The sequence below is a fragment of the Somniosus microcephalus genome, chromosome 8 (assembly GCF_052327205.1).
Source record: "Somniosus microcephalus isolate GS21.2 chromosome 8, FLI_Smic_1.0, whole genome shotgun sequence".
Lineage (NCBI taxonomy): Eukaryota > Metazoa > Chordata > Chondrichthyes > Squaliformes > Somniosidae > Somniosus > Somniosus microcephalus.
The window spans coordinates 140,638,309-140,658,971 of record NC_140994.1 but is presented as its reverse complement, the minus strand read 5'-3'; the positions used below and the strand labels follow the sequence as shown (position 1 = coordinate 140,658,971).

Here is a 20,663-nt window from a genome sequence, read left to right as displayed (position 1 = left end):
GGGGTCACAGATCACAGAATCACCAGTGCAGATAGAGGCCATTTCGGCCCATCGAGCCTGCACCAACACATATCCCACCCTATCCCTGTAACCCCATGTATTTAATCCCCTAACACTAAGGGTCAATTTATCATAGCCAAATCAACCTAACCTGCACATCTTTGGACTGTGGGAGGAAACCGGAGCACCCGGAGGAAACCCACGCAAACACAGGGAGAATGTGCAAACTCCACACAGACAGTCGCCTGAGGCCAGATTTGAACCCGGGTCCCTGGCGCTGTGAGGCAACAGTGCTAACCACTATGCCACCGTGCCGTCCGGAGTGAATGTTGAGGACTCCCAGGGCCACTCCCTCCCGACTGTATACCACGGTGCAGCCACCTCTGGTGGGACAGGACATACCATGGGATGGTGATGGAGAAGTCTGGGACATTGGCTGAAAGGTATGATTGTGAGTATGACTACATCAGGCTGTTGCTTGATTAGTCTGTGCGACAGCTCTCCCAATTTTGACACATGTCCCCAGATGTTAGTGAGGAGGACTTTGCAGGGTTGACTGGGCTGGGTGTGCCTGAAGTCGATGCCAGGTGGTTTTCATAGCTGTTTGTTACAAATGAGTTTGCTAGGCCATTTCAGAGGGCAGTTAAGAGTCACCCACATTGCTGTGGGTCTGGAGTCACATATAGGCCAGACCAGGTAAGGATGGTAGATTTCCTTCTCTAAAGGACATTAGTGAACAAGATGGGTTTTTACGACAATCCGATAGTTTCATGGTCAGCATTGCTGGTACTAGCTTTCTATTCCAGATTTATTTAATTAACTAAATTTAAATTCCCCAGTTGCCGTAGTGGGATTTGAACTTGCATTGCCGGATCATTAGCCCAGGCCTCTGGATTACTATGTTACCATGCTATATTCATGTGTTTCAGTGTGGTGTACAGGAGTAGCCTTGGATGGCTGTCCCCCTCATGGGGGGGACGGGGAGGCTGGGGGTGAACCTGTGTCCTATTGACAGCACCTCAGAGCCCCGCATTTGCCTCGATACTGACTTGACTGCTGTTGTATTTATTTTCTGTGCTTCTCCACAGGCCGCATTCCAGATACCTTGAAAAACTGTGTGAATAAAGAGTATCTGGCAGCAGCTGCTCAGTGGACTGGCATCGACCCTGTGGCTGTACATCCTGAGCTGAACGGAGCTGCTTACAGGTAGGAAAGTGACCTGGTTGTCTGTTCCTAATGAGACAACTGGCTGCAAGTGCTCACTGCTCTGGGTAGAGCCTGCAGAACTGCCCTATAGATGTGGTCTATCTGTCTTCATTTGAGTCAACAGCAATCACAACGTGCCGTTATATAATGCTTTTAACGTAGAAAAACTTTGCAGAGGCCTTTCCCAGGGACATAGACAAAAATGGATGCCAAGCCAAAGAAAAGGGTATTACGAAAGGGTGACAGAAGCTTGGTCAAGGAGAGGTTTAGGGAGAGAGTCATAGTGGATCCTCCATTTGTGTTTAGCATTTTATGCAATTGCAGATCATGTAACATAATTACAGTTCTCCATCTTGCGTATCATGAGCATAGGACTGTGTATGTCCCAGAGGGTGATCATGCTCATTATTGTGAAAACTGAGATATAAAACCCATAACCTACAAACCTCTGTGTTCAGGGTTTCCTTACAATCTTGTTTTACTGACAAAAACATTAAAAATTTATTTCTGCATTAATTTCTATTCTACACCACAGCACTGGGTTACATAAGAACAGGTTTAGGCCATTCAACCCCTCGGGTCTGTTTTGCCATTGAATTATATATCATGGTTAATCTGTACCTCGGCTCCATTTACCCACCTTGGTCCGTGTCCCTTGATATCGTTACCTCACAAAAAGCTGTTGATCTCGGTCTTAAAAATTTTAATTGACCCAGCATCGAAGCTTTTTAGGGGAGAGACTTCCAGACTTCCATTGCCCTTTTTGTATGAAGAGGGTTAGGTGATTTTAACTGGGAAACCTGTTAAACGCTCTAAACCAGCGCTGCAGTATTTAACTCAAGACCTGTTAAATATTACAGCACTGGGTTAGAGGGTTGACTGGAAGAACGGTTAAATTCTAGAGCACTGGGTTAGAGGGTTTAACGGGGGGACCTGAAAATATTGCAGCACTGGGTTAGAGGGTTTAACTAGGGGACTTGCTAAATATTGCAGTATTAGCTGTCCATGTCCAACGAATCCGTCTTGGTCCCAACATACAAATGTATGAAAAAGGACCTTTGAAGATCAGCTGATTGCTCGAGCCTGTGCCATCCCGACATGGTCTAATTTCTGCACACCATCATCCTCATCCCTTGTGTAGCCACGCAATCTCCTGGGAGAGGCAAAAAAGAGAAAAATCTTGGGACAATTTAAGAAAATGTTCTGGGGAAATTCCTCTCTAACCCCCACATAGGTAGCCAAGCAAGTTCTGGCTGGATGGTTCTACGTGTATATATCTTGCCCATTTTCACAAACTCATCCAGCCCCCTTTTGAATGCTTGCAGCAATTCCGCGCTCATTAACTTCAGCAACTTGTTCCAGAGTTGATCCTAATGTCGCCTCTGGTTCTTTTGCCAATTAACCTTAAATCTGTGTCCTCTGGTTACCGACCCTTCTGCCGTTGGAAACAATTTTCTCCTTATTTACTCTATCAAAACCCTTCATGGTTTTGAACACCTCTATCAAATCTCCCCCTTAACCTTCTCTGCTCTAAGGAGAACAATCCCAGCTTCTCTAGTCTCTCCACATAAATGAATTCCCTCACCCCTGGTATCATTCTGGTAAATCTCCTCTGCACCCTCTCCAAGGCCTTCACATCCTTCCTAAAGTGTGGTGCCCAGAATTGAACACAATACTCCATTTTAAAATTGTACCATTTAGTTTATATTGCCTTTCTTCATTCTTCCTACCAAAATGAATCACTTCACACTTCTCTGCGTTAAATTTCATCTGTGTGTCTGCCCATTTCACCAGTCTGTCTCTTTCCCACTGAAGTTTGTTACTATCCTCCTCACTGTTTACTACATTTGAGTTTCATGTAATCTTGAGCTTTGATATTAAGTCCAGTCAATAATATAAACATAGAAACATAGAAGATAGGAGCAGGAGTAGGCCATTCGGCCCCTCGAGCCTGCTCCGCCATTCAATGCGATCATGGCTGATCATCCAAGTTCAGTACCCTGTCCCTGCCTTCTCCCCATATCCCTTGATCCCTTTAGCCTTAAGAAATATATCCAACTCCTTCTTGAATATATTTAATGAACTGGCCTCCACCGACCTCTGTGGCAGAGAATTCCACAGGTTCACCACTCTCTGGGTGAAAAAATTCCCTCTCATCTCTGTCCTAAATAGTTTACCCCTTATCCTTAGACTGTGACCCCTGGTTCTGGACTCCCCGGCCATCGGGAACATCCTTGCTGCATCTAGTCTGTCTAGTCCTGTTAGAATTTTATAAGTTTCAATGAGATCCCCTCTCATTCTTCTAAACTCCAGTGAGTATAAGCCCAATCGACCCAATCTCTCCTCGTACGTCAGTCCTGCCATCCCAGGTATCAGCCTGGTGAATCTTCGCTGCACTCCCTCCATGGCAAGAATATCCTTCCTTGGATAAGGTGACCAAAACTGCACACCATACTCAAGATGTGGTATCACCAAGGCCCTGTCCAACTGCAGCAGGACATCCTTGTTCCTGTACTCAAACCCTCTCGCTACGAAGACCAACATACCATTTGCCGCCTTAACCGCCTGCTGCACTTGCATGCTTACTTTCAGCGACTGGTGCACAAGGACACCCAGGTCTCGTTGCACTTCCCCTTCTCCCAATCTATTGCTATTCAGATAATAATCTGCCTTCCTGTTTTTGCCACCAAAGTGGATAACCTCGCATCTGCCATGCTTCTGCCCAATCACCCAACCTGTCCAAATCATACTGGAGTTTCTCGGCATCCTCCTCGCAGCACACACACCCACCCAGCTTTGTGTCATCTGCAAACTTGGAGATATTACATCTAGTTCCCTCATCTAGATCATTAATATATATTGTGAATAGCTGGGGTCCTAGGACCGATCCCTGCGGTACCCCACTAGTCACTGCCTGCCACTCGGAGAAAGACCAGTTTATTCCAACTCTTGCTTTCTGTCTGCCAACCAGTTCTCTATCCAAGTTAATACCTTGCCCCCAATCCCATGTGCCTTAACTTAACATGCTAATCTCTTATGCAGGACCTTATCGAAAGCCTTCTGAAAATCCAAATACACCACATCCACTGGTTCTCCCTTATCTATTTTACCAGTTACATCCTCAAAAAATTCCAGTAGATTGGTCAAGCACGATTTACCTTTTGTGAATTCTTGTTGACTTTGTTCGATCCTGTCATTGTTTTCCAAGTGCTCTGCTATTACATCCTTTATAAGGGACTCTAGCATTTTCCCCACTACCGATGTCAGGCTTACCGGTCTATAATTCTCCGTTTTCTCTCTACCACCTTTTTTGACTAGTGGGGTAACACTAGCTACCCTCCAATCCATGGGTACTGTTCCAGAGTCTATCGAATTCTGGAAGATGACCAGCAATGCATCTACTATTTCTAGGGCCACTTCCTTAAGTACCCTAGGATGTAGATTATCAGGCCCTGGGGAAACTCTCGATTTACCGGCACCTAAATAACTGGAAATCTCTGTTAACCGGCAAAATTCAGGAGTAGGTTCAAGTAAGTTTTACTTCATATTAGTGGCTGTTCCTGGATCTGTAGCTGTGTAACCAGGGTTCCTGCACCTGTTGCTAAGCAACAGGGACGCCTGGATCTGTTGCTGTGTACCGGGCTCTCCTACCTTTTACTATACCTCTCTGTAATCCGGACTTTTTGCTAAACCAGCACCACGCCGGTCCCGTCGGTGCCGGATAAAAAAGTTTTCTCTAAATGAAAAAGAGCAGTGGTCCTCATACCAACCCCTGGGGAACACCACTTTATAATTCTTTCCAGTCTGAAAAACAACCGTTCACCACTACTTTCTGCTTTCTGACCCTTAACCAATTTCAGATCCATGCAACCACTACCCCTTTAATCCCATGGGCTTCAATTTTGCTAACGAGTTTATTATGTGGTACTTTATCAAGCGCCTTTTGAAAGTCCATATGCACATCAACCACACTACCCTCATCAACCCTCTGTTATTTCATCAAAGAACTCAAGTTAGTCAAGCACGATTTGCCTTTAACAATCCATGCTGGTTTTCATTTTATTAACTAATTTTTCCAAGTGCCAATTAATTTTGTCCCAGTTTAAAAGTTTCCCCATCACTGCCGTCAGTCTGACTAGCCTGTCAATGCTGTGTTTATCCTCCTCACCTTTTTTGAATAGGGGTGTAATATTTGCAATCCTCTGGCACCACTTCCATATCTAAGGAGGATTAAAAGATGGTGGCCAGAGCCTCTGCAATTTCTACCCTTGCTTCCCCCAGCAACCAAGGATGCAGCCCATCTGGACCAGGTGACTTTTCTCCTTTGAGTGCTGCCAACCTTTTAAGTACCTCCTTTATCTAGTTTTATTATCCCATCCAATTTCTCTACTACCTCCTCCTCATCATCTAATAGTCCTCTTTTATGAACCTTTTTCCAGGATTTTGTATGCCCCACTGTGAAGGGACTAAAACTGGACATAGCATTCTAGATAAATTTTCAGCAGCCTTGGTTTGGCTGATCAAGTTAAATCTAATCTTATGGTCACTTGTCCAGGTGTTTCCCTACATGGAGGTCTAATCCTGTATCAGGGTGACTAAAAATTGGGTCTAGTACCCAATTACCCTTAGCTTGCTCACTAACCTGCTGTGTAAGGAAATAATTGTTCATATCTACAAATCTTCCAGCTGGACCATTGAATAGCTGGGAAATTAAAATTTCCCATTACTCAGACATTTCCCAATTCAGTTGCCCTTGTAACTTGTGCCTAGGGTGCCTCATCTTGGTGGGCATATTTGATGGGAGTTGGGTTAAAGCTTCACACTAACGCTGGTCCTTTAGCACGAGTTCACAGCATTGTCTGGGCGTCATCCATGCAACACAGGAAACAATGCATTCTGTTCTCATCCCACCTTTCTCCATATCTCTTGCTTCTTCCCAGGCAAATATTTAATACCCCATCAAAAGCCAATTGATTCTGCATCTACTGCAGCTTTGGGACTGTCTGTTCCACATTCTCTCAGCCCTTTGTGTGGAGAAATTCTCCTTGAATTTGCTTTTAACTGGCTAGATACTAATTTTCAGATCGTGTCCCCTTGAGCCAGTGACCTTGCTGGTGCATATTGCTTAGTCCCACATTGCAGTTATCCAGCGAGCCATCCAGAGTGGGGCTTATGGCACTTCGCCCTTGAATAACGCAGTTTTTGTTGCTGAGCTCAGCTCCCTTGTGCTTGAGTGGTTCTTTTGCTTAATGGTTGTTTCATTCATTGCAGGTTCCCAAGTGGAGTGGTCGGGGTAACAGCAGCAGGCATCCCAGCAGCAGCAGTCGAAGGAATCGTAGCAGGTGCCATCCCCATGCAGCACGGGATGCCTCCAGTAGCCCACCCTTCACACACGCCATCCCCAGGCCAGACAGCCAAATCGGAACCCGACAGAGATATCCCAGCTGACCAATAGCAGCTCTCGAGAGAAGACAAGAAATGGCATTCCTCACCTTTTGACCTTTAACCTTCCGTCAGGAAGCAGCCCTAAAGTTCACAGCAAAAAAAAAAACTGGGACTACAAAGTGTAGTTAATGCAGTTAAACAGAAGCAAAGCGTGGAGTCTTACTGCATTTCCAATTGACGTCTGTAATTCTGTGACCTTGTATGAAAAGGAAAAAAAACCTTGTAGTACCTCAAGTCAGCCATGAATGTACTCTGTCTGTGTACAGTTTTGTAGAAGCCACAGATTTGTTTAGCTGTGAATATACTTTTTAAAAAGAAAAAGTGAAAATATACAATACTTCCTACTTTTGCATATGGAGATGCTTTGTCAGTGCACAAGATTCTCAGGCGAAAAAAAATAACTTCATGATTTTATTGTCTTAGTTTACTTGGTGACTTGCGCCAAGTCCCTTCAGAGTCTTTGTTTGTTACAGCAGCTGTAGAGGTTCAGGGAGCCCCACTCGGGTAGCTGCTGTTCTCCCAGTTACAGTATCTGGTGGAAAATACATCGCATCCGAGGACAGAAACTATACTCTGCTTTCTCCTCCAATCTCTCCCCCACCCGCCCAGTTTAAAAAAAAAAAACACGTGTGTAGTGCATCTGATATGTTCATAGTCCAACCAGAGAGTGACTCAGTAGAATAGGGTTGACACCTACCTACCCCTTTCTCCAATTAAAAAGAGGATCATGGGCAGTTGATTCTGGCTCGTTTTCACCTCTTTCTCTTTTTCCCCCCCCCCCCCAATTGTCAATTCTGTCTTTCCTTCTGCCAACTTGTTCACACCTTGCCATTCCTTTTCCCTCTTTTTCCTCTTCCCACACCCATCCCAAAGAAAAAGATGCAATCACTGGACTAGAAATAGGTTTCATTTAATAAGCAGCTTTTATTTGGCTTGTTGCATGGAGCACTACAGTAGTGTGTGTGGATTAAGTGACTCCTCTGGAATTGAAGGGTTGGCCTTTCTGCTTTATCTCAATTTATTAAAAAAAGACAGATGAGCTTGTTTAAAACTCGTTTTTAGAGTCTGCTTCTGTAAGCATTAAATCTGTTGGCACTCTCTAACGTAGCAATAGAACTTTGCATCAAGTGAGCCTGAAGGGACTTGACGCGACTGTATTATCGTTACACCATGAATTTTCACAAAATACCTTTTAACATTAAAGAAAAAAACGCAAGGTTATTTTTTTTTTCTTCCGTTTTAGAATGAGAATTTATAATGTCAGTTGTAATGTGAAGTAGAAACCAGATTAGGAATTCAACCTGAATCATTTTGTTGTGCTGTTACGGCCATTGATACTGTGAGTCCCAGCGTCAGATTGCTGAATATGTTTTTAATCTCTCTATCTCACACCCTCTTGCTCCTTGATCATTTTTTTTTGTTAGAAACAATCATTGTGGCTGTAATCATTGGTATGAAATATTTTAATAAAACCCAACAACAAAAAGAAAAAACTCTTGACAACCTTCCAGGCAGTTACTGTTTCAAGTGTGAAGCTGGTAGTAATTTTCATTATGATCTGGGAAAGAGTAAGGTGCTAATCATGAGTCAACATGTGTATATAAAATTTTTTTTTTTTAACTTTCAAACTCAGTTGTGTGTCCTAGCACATGCGTCCTGGAATGCATTGCCTGAATGGGTGGTGGAACCAGATTTAGTAGTAACTTTCAAACGGGAATTGGATATATACTTAAAAAGGAACAATTTGCAGGACTATGGGGGGGAAAAAGCAGGGGAATGGGACTAATTGAATAACTCTTTCAAAGAGCCAGCACAGGCACAATGGGTCGAATGGTCTTGTTCTGTGTTGTATGATTCTAACACAAGAATTTTGGGTATGTGAAAAGGTTATTAGGGTCATAAAGGCTGTGTCTTTTTAATCTCAAACCCAACCCACTCCGATTCCTTTTTAACTTTTTCTTTCTCTTTCTTTCACTTCTTCCCCACTCCTCGGAACCACTTCTTTGGGTAGGGATGTGTTTATACTGCAGCGCCGAGGTGAAGTGATCTTAGTGCCGTAGCCCTAAAGTTGGGAGTACAAACAATCAGATGTGTGATCTAACTCCTCAACTCTCGAGATCCATAAGTGAAATGCCCACCAAGTGGGGGAGGGGGTTTGGGGATTTTGCCCCAGAAATACCAGCCCTCTTCATGCAGTGTAAATGCTGTCTACAGGAGTACAGGCTTCTGGCTGAAATGCCCATTTACGCTGAGGGTGGGAGCGTGAGCTGAAAAGCAGCAGAATAGTGAGCAGACTGGGAGTTACCTTGGAGTGCTTGTATAAGGTGGTTCTCCATGTCTGCATATAACCCTGGATAGATCTGGATAATTGATTTGAACTTACTTCCTAAAATATATATTTTTAAAAAGAAAATCCCTTTTTTTTGTTGTCTCCTTTCACTCCTTCCTGTAGCTGCTGACTTGTGCATGTGGATGGCTAAATGCCACTGGCCACACTAGTACCTCACCCGAGTGGCAGATCTTCATGCGTCAGCCTTGACGGTGAGTGTTTGCAGGTTGTTTGATTTGGTGGGAGGGGGAGATTCAGAGCTGATGCCGATCCAGCCTTCACCCAGTATCCACATTGTGCAGAAGCCAGGGATAATGACTGGGGCAATTTTTCAATTACATGATACTCTGTCCAATTATGGATTCCCTACCGACGACCTCAGACCCCTAGCTATGATCAGCTAACTCAGCCCAGCGTGCGAATCAAACCCAGTCACACTGACACTGGATGGTGCATTTGCCCTACAAGCCAACTGGGAGCTCAGAGATAGCTTCAGTGACTGGATAGGATGACCGTATATGGAGTGAGCATCCATTGGTGAATATATGCCCGTTATTTTGGCATCCCCAATTTTCTCATGGTAGGGTTAAGGTCAGACATCACAGCACAAATAGAATTTTATGCATATATTCTGTAATATTCCCAACGATTCTTCTATCAGTGGGAGTCGCCCAAAATCGGTGATTCATCTCCGAACGCGGCCACTAGCACTTTAAATTTCCCGCCACTCACTCTGCTATCACTGGCTGCTACTCACAGAAACCTGCGGTTTGTGACGGCACCCGACCACCGGCACAGAGAGCTGCAACCGGCTGGTGCGCAGTCGGAAGGGGTCTGAAGAGTTGGGGAGCTGGGGGGAAGAGAGGGACACTAGGAAACGAGGACGACTGGGGAATGGTAACTCGGGGAGAGATGGAGACTGGGGAATGGGGGCTCGGGAGGAGAGATTGAGACTGGGGAACAGAGGCTCGGGACTGGGAGAGATAGAGACCGGGGTGCGAGGGAGACTGGGGATGTGGAATCAAGGGATGGGATGTTGGGGAAAAGATGATTATTGAGGAATGGGGGAGAGATGGGGTGATGGGCGTGATGACCAGCAATTCCTGCAGAGCTGGGAGCAGAAATGTGAGTGGGAGTGACAGGAGCAGCCAGTAAATGGGTAAGTGAAACCTGGGGACCTTACTGTGGATAAATAGTGAAAGATTGTTTCTACTGGTGGGCTAATGGGGAACAAGGGAATGGAAACCAAGGATTCTCACTGGCAGAAGCAAGAGGGAACTGAGGGCTATTAGACTTCGGGATCTTTCACCACGTGGCTATTGAGGTCGATACTAAAACTTAATTTAAAAGGGAAGGGGATAAATATTTGAAAAGGCGGAATATAAAAGGATCTGGGGGGGAAGGAGTTACAGGAACGGTAGCATAGTGGTAATGTCACTGGGCTAGTAATCCAGAGGCCTGGACTAATGATCCAGAGACGTGAGTTCAAATCCCACCACGGCAGCTGGGGAATTTAAATGCAGTTAATTAAATAAATCTGGAACAACAAAAAGCTAGTAATGGTAACCATGAAACTATCGTATTGTCGTTTAATAAAAAAAAAAAAAAATCTGGTTTATTAATGTCCTTTAGGGAAGGAAATCTGCTATCCTTACCTGGTCTGGCCTATATGTGACTCCAGACTCTTAACTGCCCTTTTTTGCAACCATCTTCAGCCAGAAGTGCCGAGTGGATGATTCATATCAGCCTTCTCCTGAGGTCCCCACCATCACAGAAGCCAGTCTTCAACCAATTCGATTCACTCCACGTGATAAGAAATGACAGCGCATTGGATACAGCAAAGGCTATGGGCCCTGACAACATCCCAGCTATCGTGCTGAATACTTGTGCTCCAGAACTAGCTACGCCTCTAGCCAAGCTGTTCCAGTACGGCTACAACACTGGCATCTATCCGACAATGTGGAAAACTGCCCAGGTATGTCCTGTCCACAAAAAGCAGGACAAATCCAATTTGGCCAATTACCACCCCATCAGTCTGCTCTCAATCATCAGCAAAGTGATGGACGGTGTCGTCGACAGTGCTATCAAGCGGTACTTACTCAGCAATAACTTGCTCACCGATGCCCAGTTTGGGTTCCACCAATACCACTCTGCTCTTGACCTCATTACAGCCTTGGTCCAAACATGAATTCCAGAGAAGTGGTGAAAGTGACTGCCCTTGACATCAAGGCAGTATTTGACCGAGTGTGGCATCAAGGAGCCCTAGTAAAACTGAAGTCGATGGGAATTGGGGAGGGGAAAACTCCCTACGGGTTGGAGTCATACCTAGCACAAAGGAAGATGGTTGTGGTGATTGAAGGTCAATCATCACAGCCCCAGGACATCGCTGCAGGAGTTCCTCAGAGCAGTGCCCGAGGCCCAACCATTTTCAGCTGCTTCATCAATGACCTTCCCTCCAACATAAGGTCAGAAATGGGGATGTTCACTGATGACTGCAGTGTTCAGCGCCATTCACAACTCCTCAGATAATGAAGCAAGTCTATGCCCACATGCAACATGACCTGGACGATGTTCAGGCTTGGGCTGATAAGTGGCAGGTAACATTCGCGCCACGCAAGTGCCAGGGAATGACTGTCTCCAACAAGCAAGAGTCTAACCACCGTCCCTTGACATTCAATGGCATTACCATCGCCGATTCCCCACCATCAACATTCTGGGAGTCACCATTGACCAGAAACTTAACTGGACCAGCCGCATAAATACTGTGGCAACGAGCTGGTCAGAGGCTAGGTATTCTGCGGCGAGTGTTTCACCTCCTGACTCCCCAAAGTCTTTCCATCATCTATAAGGCACAAGTAAGGAGTGTGATGGGATACTCTCCACTTGCCTGGATGAGTGTAGCTCCAACAACACTCGAGAAGCTCGACACCATCCAGGACAAAGCAGCCCGCTTGATTGGCACCACATCTACCACCTTAAACATTCACTCCCTCCACCACCGCCGTACCGTGGCTGCAGCGTGTACCATCTACAAGATGCATTGCAGCAACTCGCCAAGGCTTCTTCGGCAGCACCTCCCCATCCCCTGACTTCTTCCACCTAGAAGGACAAGGGCAGTAGGCGCATGGGAACACCACCACCTCCAAGTTCCTCTCCAAGTCACACACCATCCTGACTTAGAAGTATATCGCCGATCCTTCATCGTCGCTGGGTCAAAATCCTGGAACTCCCTAACAGCACTGTGGGAGTACCTTCACCACACAGACTGCAGCGGTTCAAGAAGGCAGCTCACCACCGCCTTCTCGAGGGCAATTAGGGATGGGCAATTAATGCTGGCCTTGCCAGCGATGCCCACATCCCATAAATGAATTAAAAAAAGGAAACCGCACCAGCCCAAGGAGCCAAATGGCCTCCTCTTGTGCTGCAATTTCTATAATTCTCGAACTATTGAGACTGAGCCCAGGAAGTAGTTTAGAAATGTTGGTGCTGAGCTGAGTTTAGGATGTTGTGCCCTGTGAGAAGTGCCCCAAACACTAAGCAACCTCTGGGTTTGGTCAGGTTGTTCTGTACCATCCGGTTTTAAGGTGAGAAGTCCATGTACAGATCAGCTACGACTGAGGTTCAGAGTTGTCACCTTCACACGGAACCGGAGTCCAAACCAATGATCTCTGTCGGGCTGCTCAGCCCATTCAAAATACTGCGCATTAGCAGTTTTTGCATTGAAAAGCTGGTTGCACGGGATCCCTGGAACGCTTTGCGGCCGCACAGCTTAAAGGGAACATTGGTCCAAAACAAGAGTAATAGGAGGATAGCAAAATACTGCAGATGCTGGAAATCCGAAATAGCAACAGAAAATGCTGGAAAAACTCAGCAGGCCAGGCAACATCCGTGGAGAGAAATTAGAGTTGACGTTTCGGGTCGAAACCCTTTTTCAAAACTGGAAAGGAAATGAAATAGATCGAAGGCAGGGCTGCGATAGAACAAAAGAAGTAAAAGAGACATTAAGAGGTATTCAAAACAAGACGAGATGGTAATAGGTCAGTGGAGACAAAAGACGGCTGAGATTAGGTGTGAAGTGTACTGGCAGGATGAGACGCAGCTGCCATGTGGGAGAGAGAAAAAAAAGGAGGAAAGGGGGGGGAAGGGAAGACCCAAAACAAAGGGGTAGAAAAAAATATAAGTAAAAATGTAATAGGGGCCGAGGTTATGATCTGAAATTGTTGAACTCGATATTGAGTCCGGAAGGCTGCAAAGTGCCGAATCGGAAGATGAGGTGCTGTTCCTCGAGTTTACGTTGAGCTTCCGTGGAACAATGCAAGAGGCCAAGGACGGTGAGGTCCGAGTGGGAATGGAGCGGTGAATTAAAATGATAGGCGACCGGAAGCTTGGGGTCACCCTTACGGACTTACACCTGTACGGAGTAATAGGAGGTAGGGAGAGAAATGGGCTTGTTATAAGTGGCATTGACTGAGGAGCCTGTCCACACCTTATGCAGAGCAGGGGGTTTCTGGCTATGGATTCAAGGTGAATATCAGCGGGTTATAGGATTACGACTAGTTACAGGTAGGATATTGGGCGTTATACCTATTACTACCAGTTACATATAATAAATCAGTGAGTTATTGTATTACTGCTGGTTATGAGCAGAATCATACTACTAATTAATTTAGTAATCAGTGCAATTTCAGTGAGTTACCATTAGTTACAAAGTCCCTCCCACCTCCGGTTTCCCCTCTGCAAATCGCTCCCCCGCCCTTGGTTTCCTCTCTTCTCCCCCACCCCTGTTTCTCTTTCTCCCCATTTCCCCTATTCCCCCTTGCTTTCTCCCCCTCTGATTCTCCTCTTCCCCCTCACTGTTTCCCCTCTTCCCCCGTTTCCCCTCTTCCCCCGTTTCCCCTCTTCCCCCATTTCCTCTCTTCCCCCATTTCCCCACTTCACCCCGTGTCCTCTCTTCTTCCCCCCCCACTGTTTCCCCTCTTCCCCCCCTCTGTTTCCCCTCATTCCCCCCTCTTTTTCCCCTCTTCCTCACCCCTCTTCTTCTGTTTTCCCTCTTCCCCATCTCCCCATTTCCCCTCTTACCCCCTTGCATTCCCCCTCTTTCCCCCCCTTTCCCCATTTCTCCTCTCACTTTCCCCTTTTTCCCCCCTCTGTTAACCCTATTTCCCCCTTTCTTCCCCGTCCTGGTTTCCCCTCTTCCCCCCCCCCCCCCCCCGGGTTTTCGCTCATCCCCCGCTCCTGCTTCCCCCTCTTCCGCCCTCCCGGTTTCCCCTCTTCCCCACCACGCCCCCCTTTCCTCTCTTTCCCCCCCATTTTCCCCTCTTACCCCCCCACCTTCCCTTCTTACCCCCCCACCTTCCCTTCTTACCCCCCCACTTCCCTTCTTACCCCCCCACTTTCCCCTCTTACCCCCCACTTTCCCCTCTTACCCCCCACTTTCCCCTCTTACCCCCCACTTTCCCCTCTTACCCCCCACTTTCCCCTCTTACCCCCCACTTTCCCCTCTTACCCCCCACTTTCCCCTCTTACCCCCCACTTTCCCCTCTTACCCCCCACTTTCCCCTCTTACCCCCCACTTTCCCCTCTTCCACCCCCACTTTCCACTCTTCCCCCCCCACTTTCCACTCTTCCCCCCCCCACTTTCCACTCTTCCCCCCCCCACTTTCCACTCTTCTCCCCCCCACTTTCCACTCTTCCCCCCCCCCACTTTCCACTCTTCCCCCCCCCCCCCACTTTCCACTCTCCCCCCCCCCCACTTTCCACTCTTTCCCCCCCCCACTTTCCACTCTTTCCCCCCCCCCCCACTTTCCACTCTTTCCCCCCCCCCCCACTTTCCACTCTTCCCCCCCCACTTTCCACTCTCCCCCCCCACTTCCCACTCTCCCCCCCCCACTTCCCACTCTCCCCCCCCACTTCCCACTCTTCCCCCCCCCACTTCCCACTCTTCCCCCCCCCCCCACTTTCCACTCTTCCCCCCCCCCCCCCTTCCCACTCTTCCCCCCCCCCACTTTCCACTCTTCCCCCCCACTTTCCACTCTTCCGCCCCCCACTTTCCACTCTTCCGCCCCCCACTTTCCACTCTTCCGCCCCCCACTTTCCACTCTTCCGCCCCCCACTTTCCACTCTTCCGCCCCCCACTTTCCACTCTTCCGCCCCCCACTTTCCACTCTTCCGCCCCCCACTTTCCACTCTTCCGCCCCCCACTTTCCACTCTTCCGCCCCCCACTTTCCACTCTTCCGCCCCCCACTTTCCACTCTTCCGCCCCCCACTTTCCACTCTTCCGCCCCCCACTTTCCACTCTTCCGCCCCCCACTTTCCACTCTTCCGCCCCCCACTTTCCACTCTTCCGCCCCCCACTTTCCACTCTTCCGCCCCCCACTTTCCACTCTTCCGCCCCCCACTTTCCACTCTTCCGCCCCCCACTTTCCACTCTTCCGCCCCCCACTTTCCACTCTTCCGCCCCCCACTTTCCACTCTTCCGCCCCCCACTTTCCACTCTTCCGCCCCCCACTTTCCACTCTTCCGCCCCCCACTTTCCACTCTTCCGCCCCCACTTTCCACTCTTCCCCCCCACTTTCCACTCTTCCCCCCCACTTTCCACTCTTCCCCCCCACTTTCCACTCTTCCCCCCCACTTTCCACTCTTCCCCCCCACTTTCCACTCTTCCCCCCCACTTTCCACTCTTCCCCCCCACTTTCCACTCTTCCCCCCCACTTTCCACTCTTCCCCCCCACTTTCCACTCTTCCCCCCCACTTTCCACTCTTCCCCCCCACTTTCCACTCTTCCCCCCCACTTTCCACTCTTCCCCCCCACTTTCCACTCTTCCCCCCCACTTTCCACTCTTCCCCCCCACTTTCCACTCTTCCCCCCCCCCACTTTCCACTCTTCCCCCCCCCACTTTCCACTCTTCCCCCCCCCCCCACTTTCCACTCTTCCCCCCCCACTTTCCACTCTTCCCCCCCCACTTTCCACTCTTCCCCCCCCACTTTCCACTCTTCCCCCCACTTTCCACTCTTCCCCCCTCTTTCCCCACTTTTCCCTCTTCCCCCCCCCCACTTTCCCGCTTCCCCCCAACTTCCCCCACTTTACCCTCTTCCACCCCACTTTCCCCTCTTCCCCCCCCCACTTTCCCCTCTTCCCCCCCACTTTCCCCTCTTCCCCCCCACTTTCCCCTCTTCCCCCCCCCACTTTCCACTCTTCCCCCCCCACTTTCCACTCTTCCCCCCACTTTCCACTCTTCCCCCCTCTTTCCCCCACTTTCCCCACTTTTCCCTCTTCCCCCCCCCCCCACTTTCCTCCCCACTTTCCCGCTTCCCCCCAACTTCCCCCACTTTACCCTCTTCCACCCCACTTTCCCCTCTTCCCCCCCCACTTTCCCCTCTTCCCCCCCCACTTTCCCCTCTTCCCCCCCCACTTTCCCCTCTTCCCCCCCCCACTTTCCCCCTCTTCCCCCCCACTTTCCCCTCTTCCCCCCCACTTTCCCCTCTTCCCCCCCCACTTTCCCCTCTTCCCCCCCACTTTTCCCCTCTTCCCCCCACTTTCCCCTCTTCCCCCCCACTTTCCCCTCTTCCCCCCACTTTCCCTGCCCCCTCCCCCCACTGCCAGCTCCCCCCCACTTAACCCTCCCCTCCCCCCACTTCCCCCTCCCCCACTTCCCGCTCCCCCCCACTTCCCGCTCCCCCCCCACTTCCCGCTCCCCCCCCACTTCCCGCTCCCCCCCACTTAACCCTCCCCCCCCCCACTTAACCCTCCCCCCCAACTTCCCGCTCCCCCCACTGCTTCCCGCTCCCCCACTGCCCCTCCCCCCTCTTCCCACTTCCCCATCATTCCCCCCTCCCCCCACTTTCCACTCTTCCCCCCCCACTTTCCACTCTTCCCCCCCCACTTTCCACTCTTCCCCCCCCACTTTCCACTCTTCCCCCCCCCACTTTCCACTCTTCCCCCCCACTTTCCACTCTTCCCCCCACTTTCCACTCTTCCCCCCACTTTCCACTCTTCCCCCCCAACTTTCCACTCTTCCCCCCACTTTCCACTCTTCCCCCCACTTTCCACTCTTTCCCCTTTCCCCTCTTCCCCCCACTTTCCCCACTTTTCCCTCTTCCCCCCCCCCACTTTCCTCCCCACTTTCCCGCTTCCCCCCAACTTCCCCCTCTTCCACCCCACTTTACCCTCTTCCCCCCCACTTTCCCCTCTTCCCCCCCACTTTCCCCTCTTCCCCCCCACTTTTCCCTCTTCCCCCCACTTTCCCTGCCCCCTCCCCCCACTGCCAGCTCCCCCCCACTTAACCCTCCCCCTCCCCCCACTTCCCGCTCCCCCCCACTTCCCGCTCCCCCCCACTTCCCGCTCCCCCCCACTTCCCGCTCCCCCCCACTTCCCGCTCCCCCCCACTTCCCGCTCCCCCCCACTTAACCCTCCCCCCCCAACCTCCCGCTCCCCCCACTGCTTCCCGCTCCCCCACTGCCCCTCCCCCCTCTTCCCACTTCCCCATCATTCCCCCCTTCCCCCACTTTCCCCTCCCCCCACAAGCCGCCCTCCCCCCTCAAGCCGCCCTCCCCCCTCAAGTCGCCCTTCCCCCGCCCACAGGTCGCCCTCCCTCCCCCCCCTCCCCCCCCCAATGGTCGCCCTCCTTTCTCCCCCCCCGCCCCCCCAGGTCGCCCTCCCCCCCCCCCCCCACAGGCCGCCCTCCCCCCCCCCCCCCACAGGCCGCCCTCTTCCTCCCCCACTTTCCCCTCTTCCTCCCCCCACACCCCACCACTTACCGCACTAGCCCCCTACTTCCCCCACTTCCCCCTCTTTTCCCCCCTCTCACCCCCACTTACCACTCTCCCCCCACCCCATTCCCCCCCTCTTGCCCTACTTCCACTTCTCTTCCCCCAATTCCCCCTCTCTTCCCCCCCCACTTCCCGCTCTCTTCCCCCCCACTTCCCACTCTCTGCCGCCCTTCCCCCACCCCCTTCCCCCACCCCCTCCATCTTTCCCCGCTGCCCCCCCCGCTTTCCCCGCTGCCCCCCCGCTTTCCCCTCTCTCCCCCACCCCCCTGTTTTCCTCTCCCCCCCCCGTTTTCCCCTCTTCCCCCCCCCCCCCCGTTTTCCCCTCTTCCCCCCCCCCCCCGTTTTCCCCTCTTCCCCCCCCCCGTTTTCCCCTCTTCCCCCCCCCCGCTCCCCTTCTTCCCCCCCTGTTTCTATTTCTCTTTAAATCATTCTTGATAAGATTACTTAAGCAGTTTAAGTAAAGGGGAAAAGTTAAATATTTGGGATTCTGTTGGTTTAAGAAGAGTAAAACAAGGTTACGCTGCAGCAGGAGTAAATTGGCACAGCAGGCAGTGGAAACCAGTTTTCTAACCAATCAGCAGGGGTGACTCATTTGGCTGTAAACAAACAAACAGTATAAAAAGACCAGTCCTAGTCCGAGTCATCAAAGAGTGCTGTGAGTTTGGGTAAGTGTGAGTTACGGTTAGTGGGGTGTTAGGTGCTCTTTTCAAACTTTAACTCTGTGGGTTGCAGTTAATAAGGCCTTTCTGGTGCAGAGTGACTGTTGGTAAACCATTTAACTGGTGTAACTAGAGGGATTGATTTTAATTTAAATCCAATTAATTAAAGGGGATACTAGCATCTAAAATCGGGCAGAGGGTGTCCATAACTAACAATAAAAAATTTAATTAATTACATAAAATGGAGCAGGTGATGTGTCACTGTTGCGAGATGTGGGAGCCGGTGAACCCCATTGAGGCTCACAGTGATTACATCTGTGACAAGTGTCTGCTGCTACAGGAACTCCAGCTCCGTGTTGATGAGCTGGAGTCTGAGCTTCAGACACTGCGACACATCAGGGAGGGGGAGAAGTACCTGGACTCTGTGTATCAGGGGGTGGTCACACCTATAAAGTTAATTAATTCAGATGTAGCCCATGGTCAGGGACAGGACGGTGTGACTACGAGTGAGGCAGGTACGGGGATCCAGGAGGTAGAGCTGGAGGAGCCACAGCCCTTGCTCTTGTCCACTTACTCCCTGTGGGGACAGGAGCAGGGACTGCAGGGAGGATGAGCAACCTGGCCACAGCACCGTGGAACGGGGGGGCCATTCAAGAGTGGGGAGTAAATAGAAATGTTGTAGTGGTAGGGGATAGTATTATTAGGGGGATAGATAGAGTTCTCTGCAGCCGAGAGCGAGAGTCCCGAAGGCTGTGTTGCCTACCCGGTGCCAGGGTTAAGGACATCTCCTCTGGGCTGGAAAGAAACTTGCAAGGGGGTGGATCCAGTTGTCGTGGTCCATGTTGTACAAACGACGTAGATAGGACTAGGAAGCCGGTTCTGTTAAAGGAGTATGAGCAGCTAGGGGTCAAATTAAAAAACAGAACCTCAAGGGTAATAATTTCTGGATTATTACCTGAGCCACGAGCGAATTTGGCTAGGACAAATAAAATTAGAGAGTTAAATGCATGGCTCAAAGACTGGTGTGGGAGAAATGGGTTTTGCTTCCTGGGACACTGGCACCAGTACTGGGGCAGGAGGGAGCTGTTCCGTTGGGACAGGCTTCACTTGGCCAGTACTGGGACTAGAGTCCTGGCAGATCATATAACTAGGGCTGTAGAGAGGGCTTTAAACTAACTAGTGGGGGGAGGTTCCTAGAGAGCAAATCATAAAAATGACAACAGAGAAGGTCATAGACTTAGGTAGTGGGAAATTAAAAACCAGAGCATGTCAGGAAGGGGCAGAAGGTATGGAGTAAAAGGTAAAGTAATAAAAAGGGCAAAAGCAGGAACTAAGTGTCACAAAACATATTTGAAAGTTCTCTATCTGAATGCACGTAGCATTCGTAACAAAATAGACGAGTTAATGGCACAAATAACTACATATGGGTATGATCTTGTGACCATTACAGAAACATGGCTGCAGGGTGACAATGCCTGGGAATTAAACATACCAGGTTATTTAATGATCAGGAAGGAAGGGGAGGTGGGGTGGCTATGTTAATAAAGGAAGGAATCACTGTAATACAGAGAAATGATATTGGGTCAAAAGATCAGGATAATGAAACAGTTTGGGTGGAGGTAAGGAATAATAAGGGGAAAAAAACACTAGTGGGCGTAGTCTATAGGCCTCCGAACAGTTGCAACTCTGTTGGACGGAGTATCAATCAGGAAATAGTTGAGGCTTGCAATAAGGGAACATCTGTAATTATGGGGGATTTTAACTATCATATTAATTGGACAAATCAAATTGGGCAGGGCTACCTTGAGGATGAGTTCATTGAGTGTATTAGGGATGGGTTTCTTGAGCAGTATGTAACTGAACTGACCAGGGGGCAAGCAACCTTTGATCTGGTCCTGTGTAACGAGACAGGATTAATTAAAAATGTCCTAGTAAAGGATCCCCTTGGAATGAGTGACCATAACATGGTTGAATTCCATATTCAATTAGAGGGTGAGAAGGTTGGATCTCAAACAAGCGTGCTAAGCTTGAATAAAGGAGACTATGAAGGTATGAGAGCGGAATTGAGTAGAGTGGATTGGGAAAATAGATTAAAGGGTGTGGTAAACCACGTTCACTATCGTATCACTGTTAGTAGTTAGCACTGTTCACCACTGTTCGTTATAACTGTATCACTGACCACTATTGTATCACGGTACGAGGTCGCCTCTTGCCACACTGCTATACCTGGGATGACCACTGCCGACTCCGCCTT

General features: G+C 49.5%; 1 protein-coding gene across 10 annotated transcripts in view; it reads left to right on the top strand.

Moving 5' to 3' along the window:
* The window catches only part of LOC147113823 (C-terminal-binding protein 1-like), a 106,877-nt gene extending 98,733 nt beyond the window's left edge, over window positions 1-8,144 (top strand). For all 10 annotated transcript variants that reach the window (XM_085995174.1, XM_085995172.1, XM_085995168.1 and 7 more), the window contains 2 exons: window positions 1,089-1,206; window positions 6,478-8,144. In XM_085995174.1, the coding sequence (XP_085851300.1) occupies window positions 1,089-1,206; window positions 6,478-6,661 (302 nt within the window). In that variant the 3' untranslated portion in view covers window positions 6,662-8,144. The remainder of the gene's footprint in view (window positions 1-1,088; window positions 1,207-6,477) is intronic.
* Window positions 8,145-20,663: the final 12,519 nt, after the last annotated feature.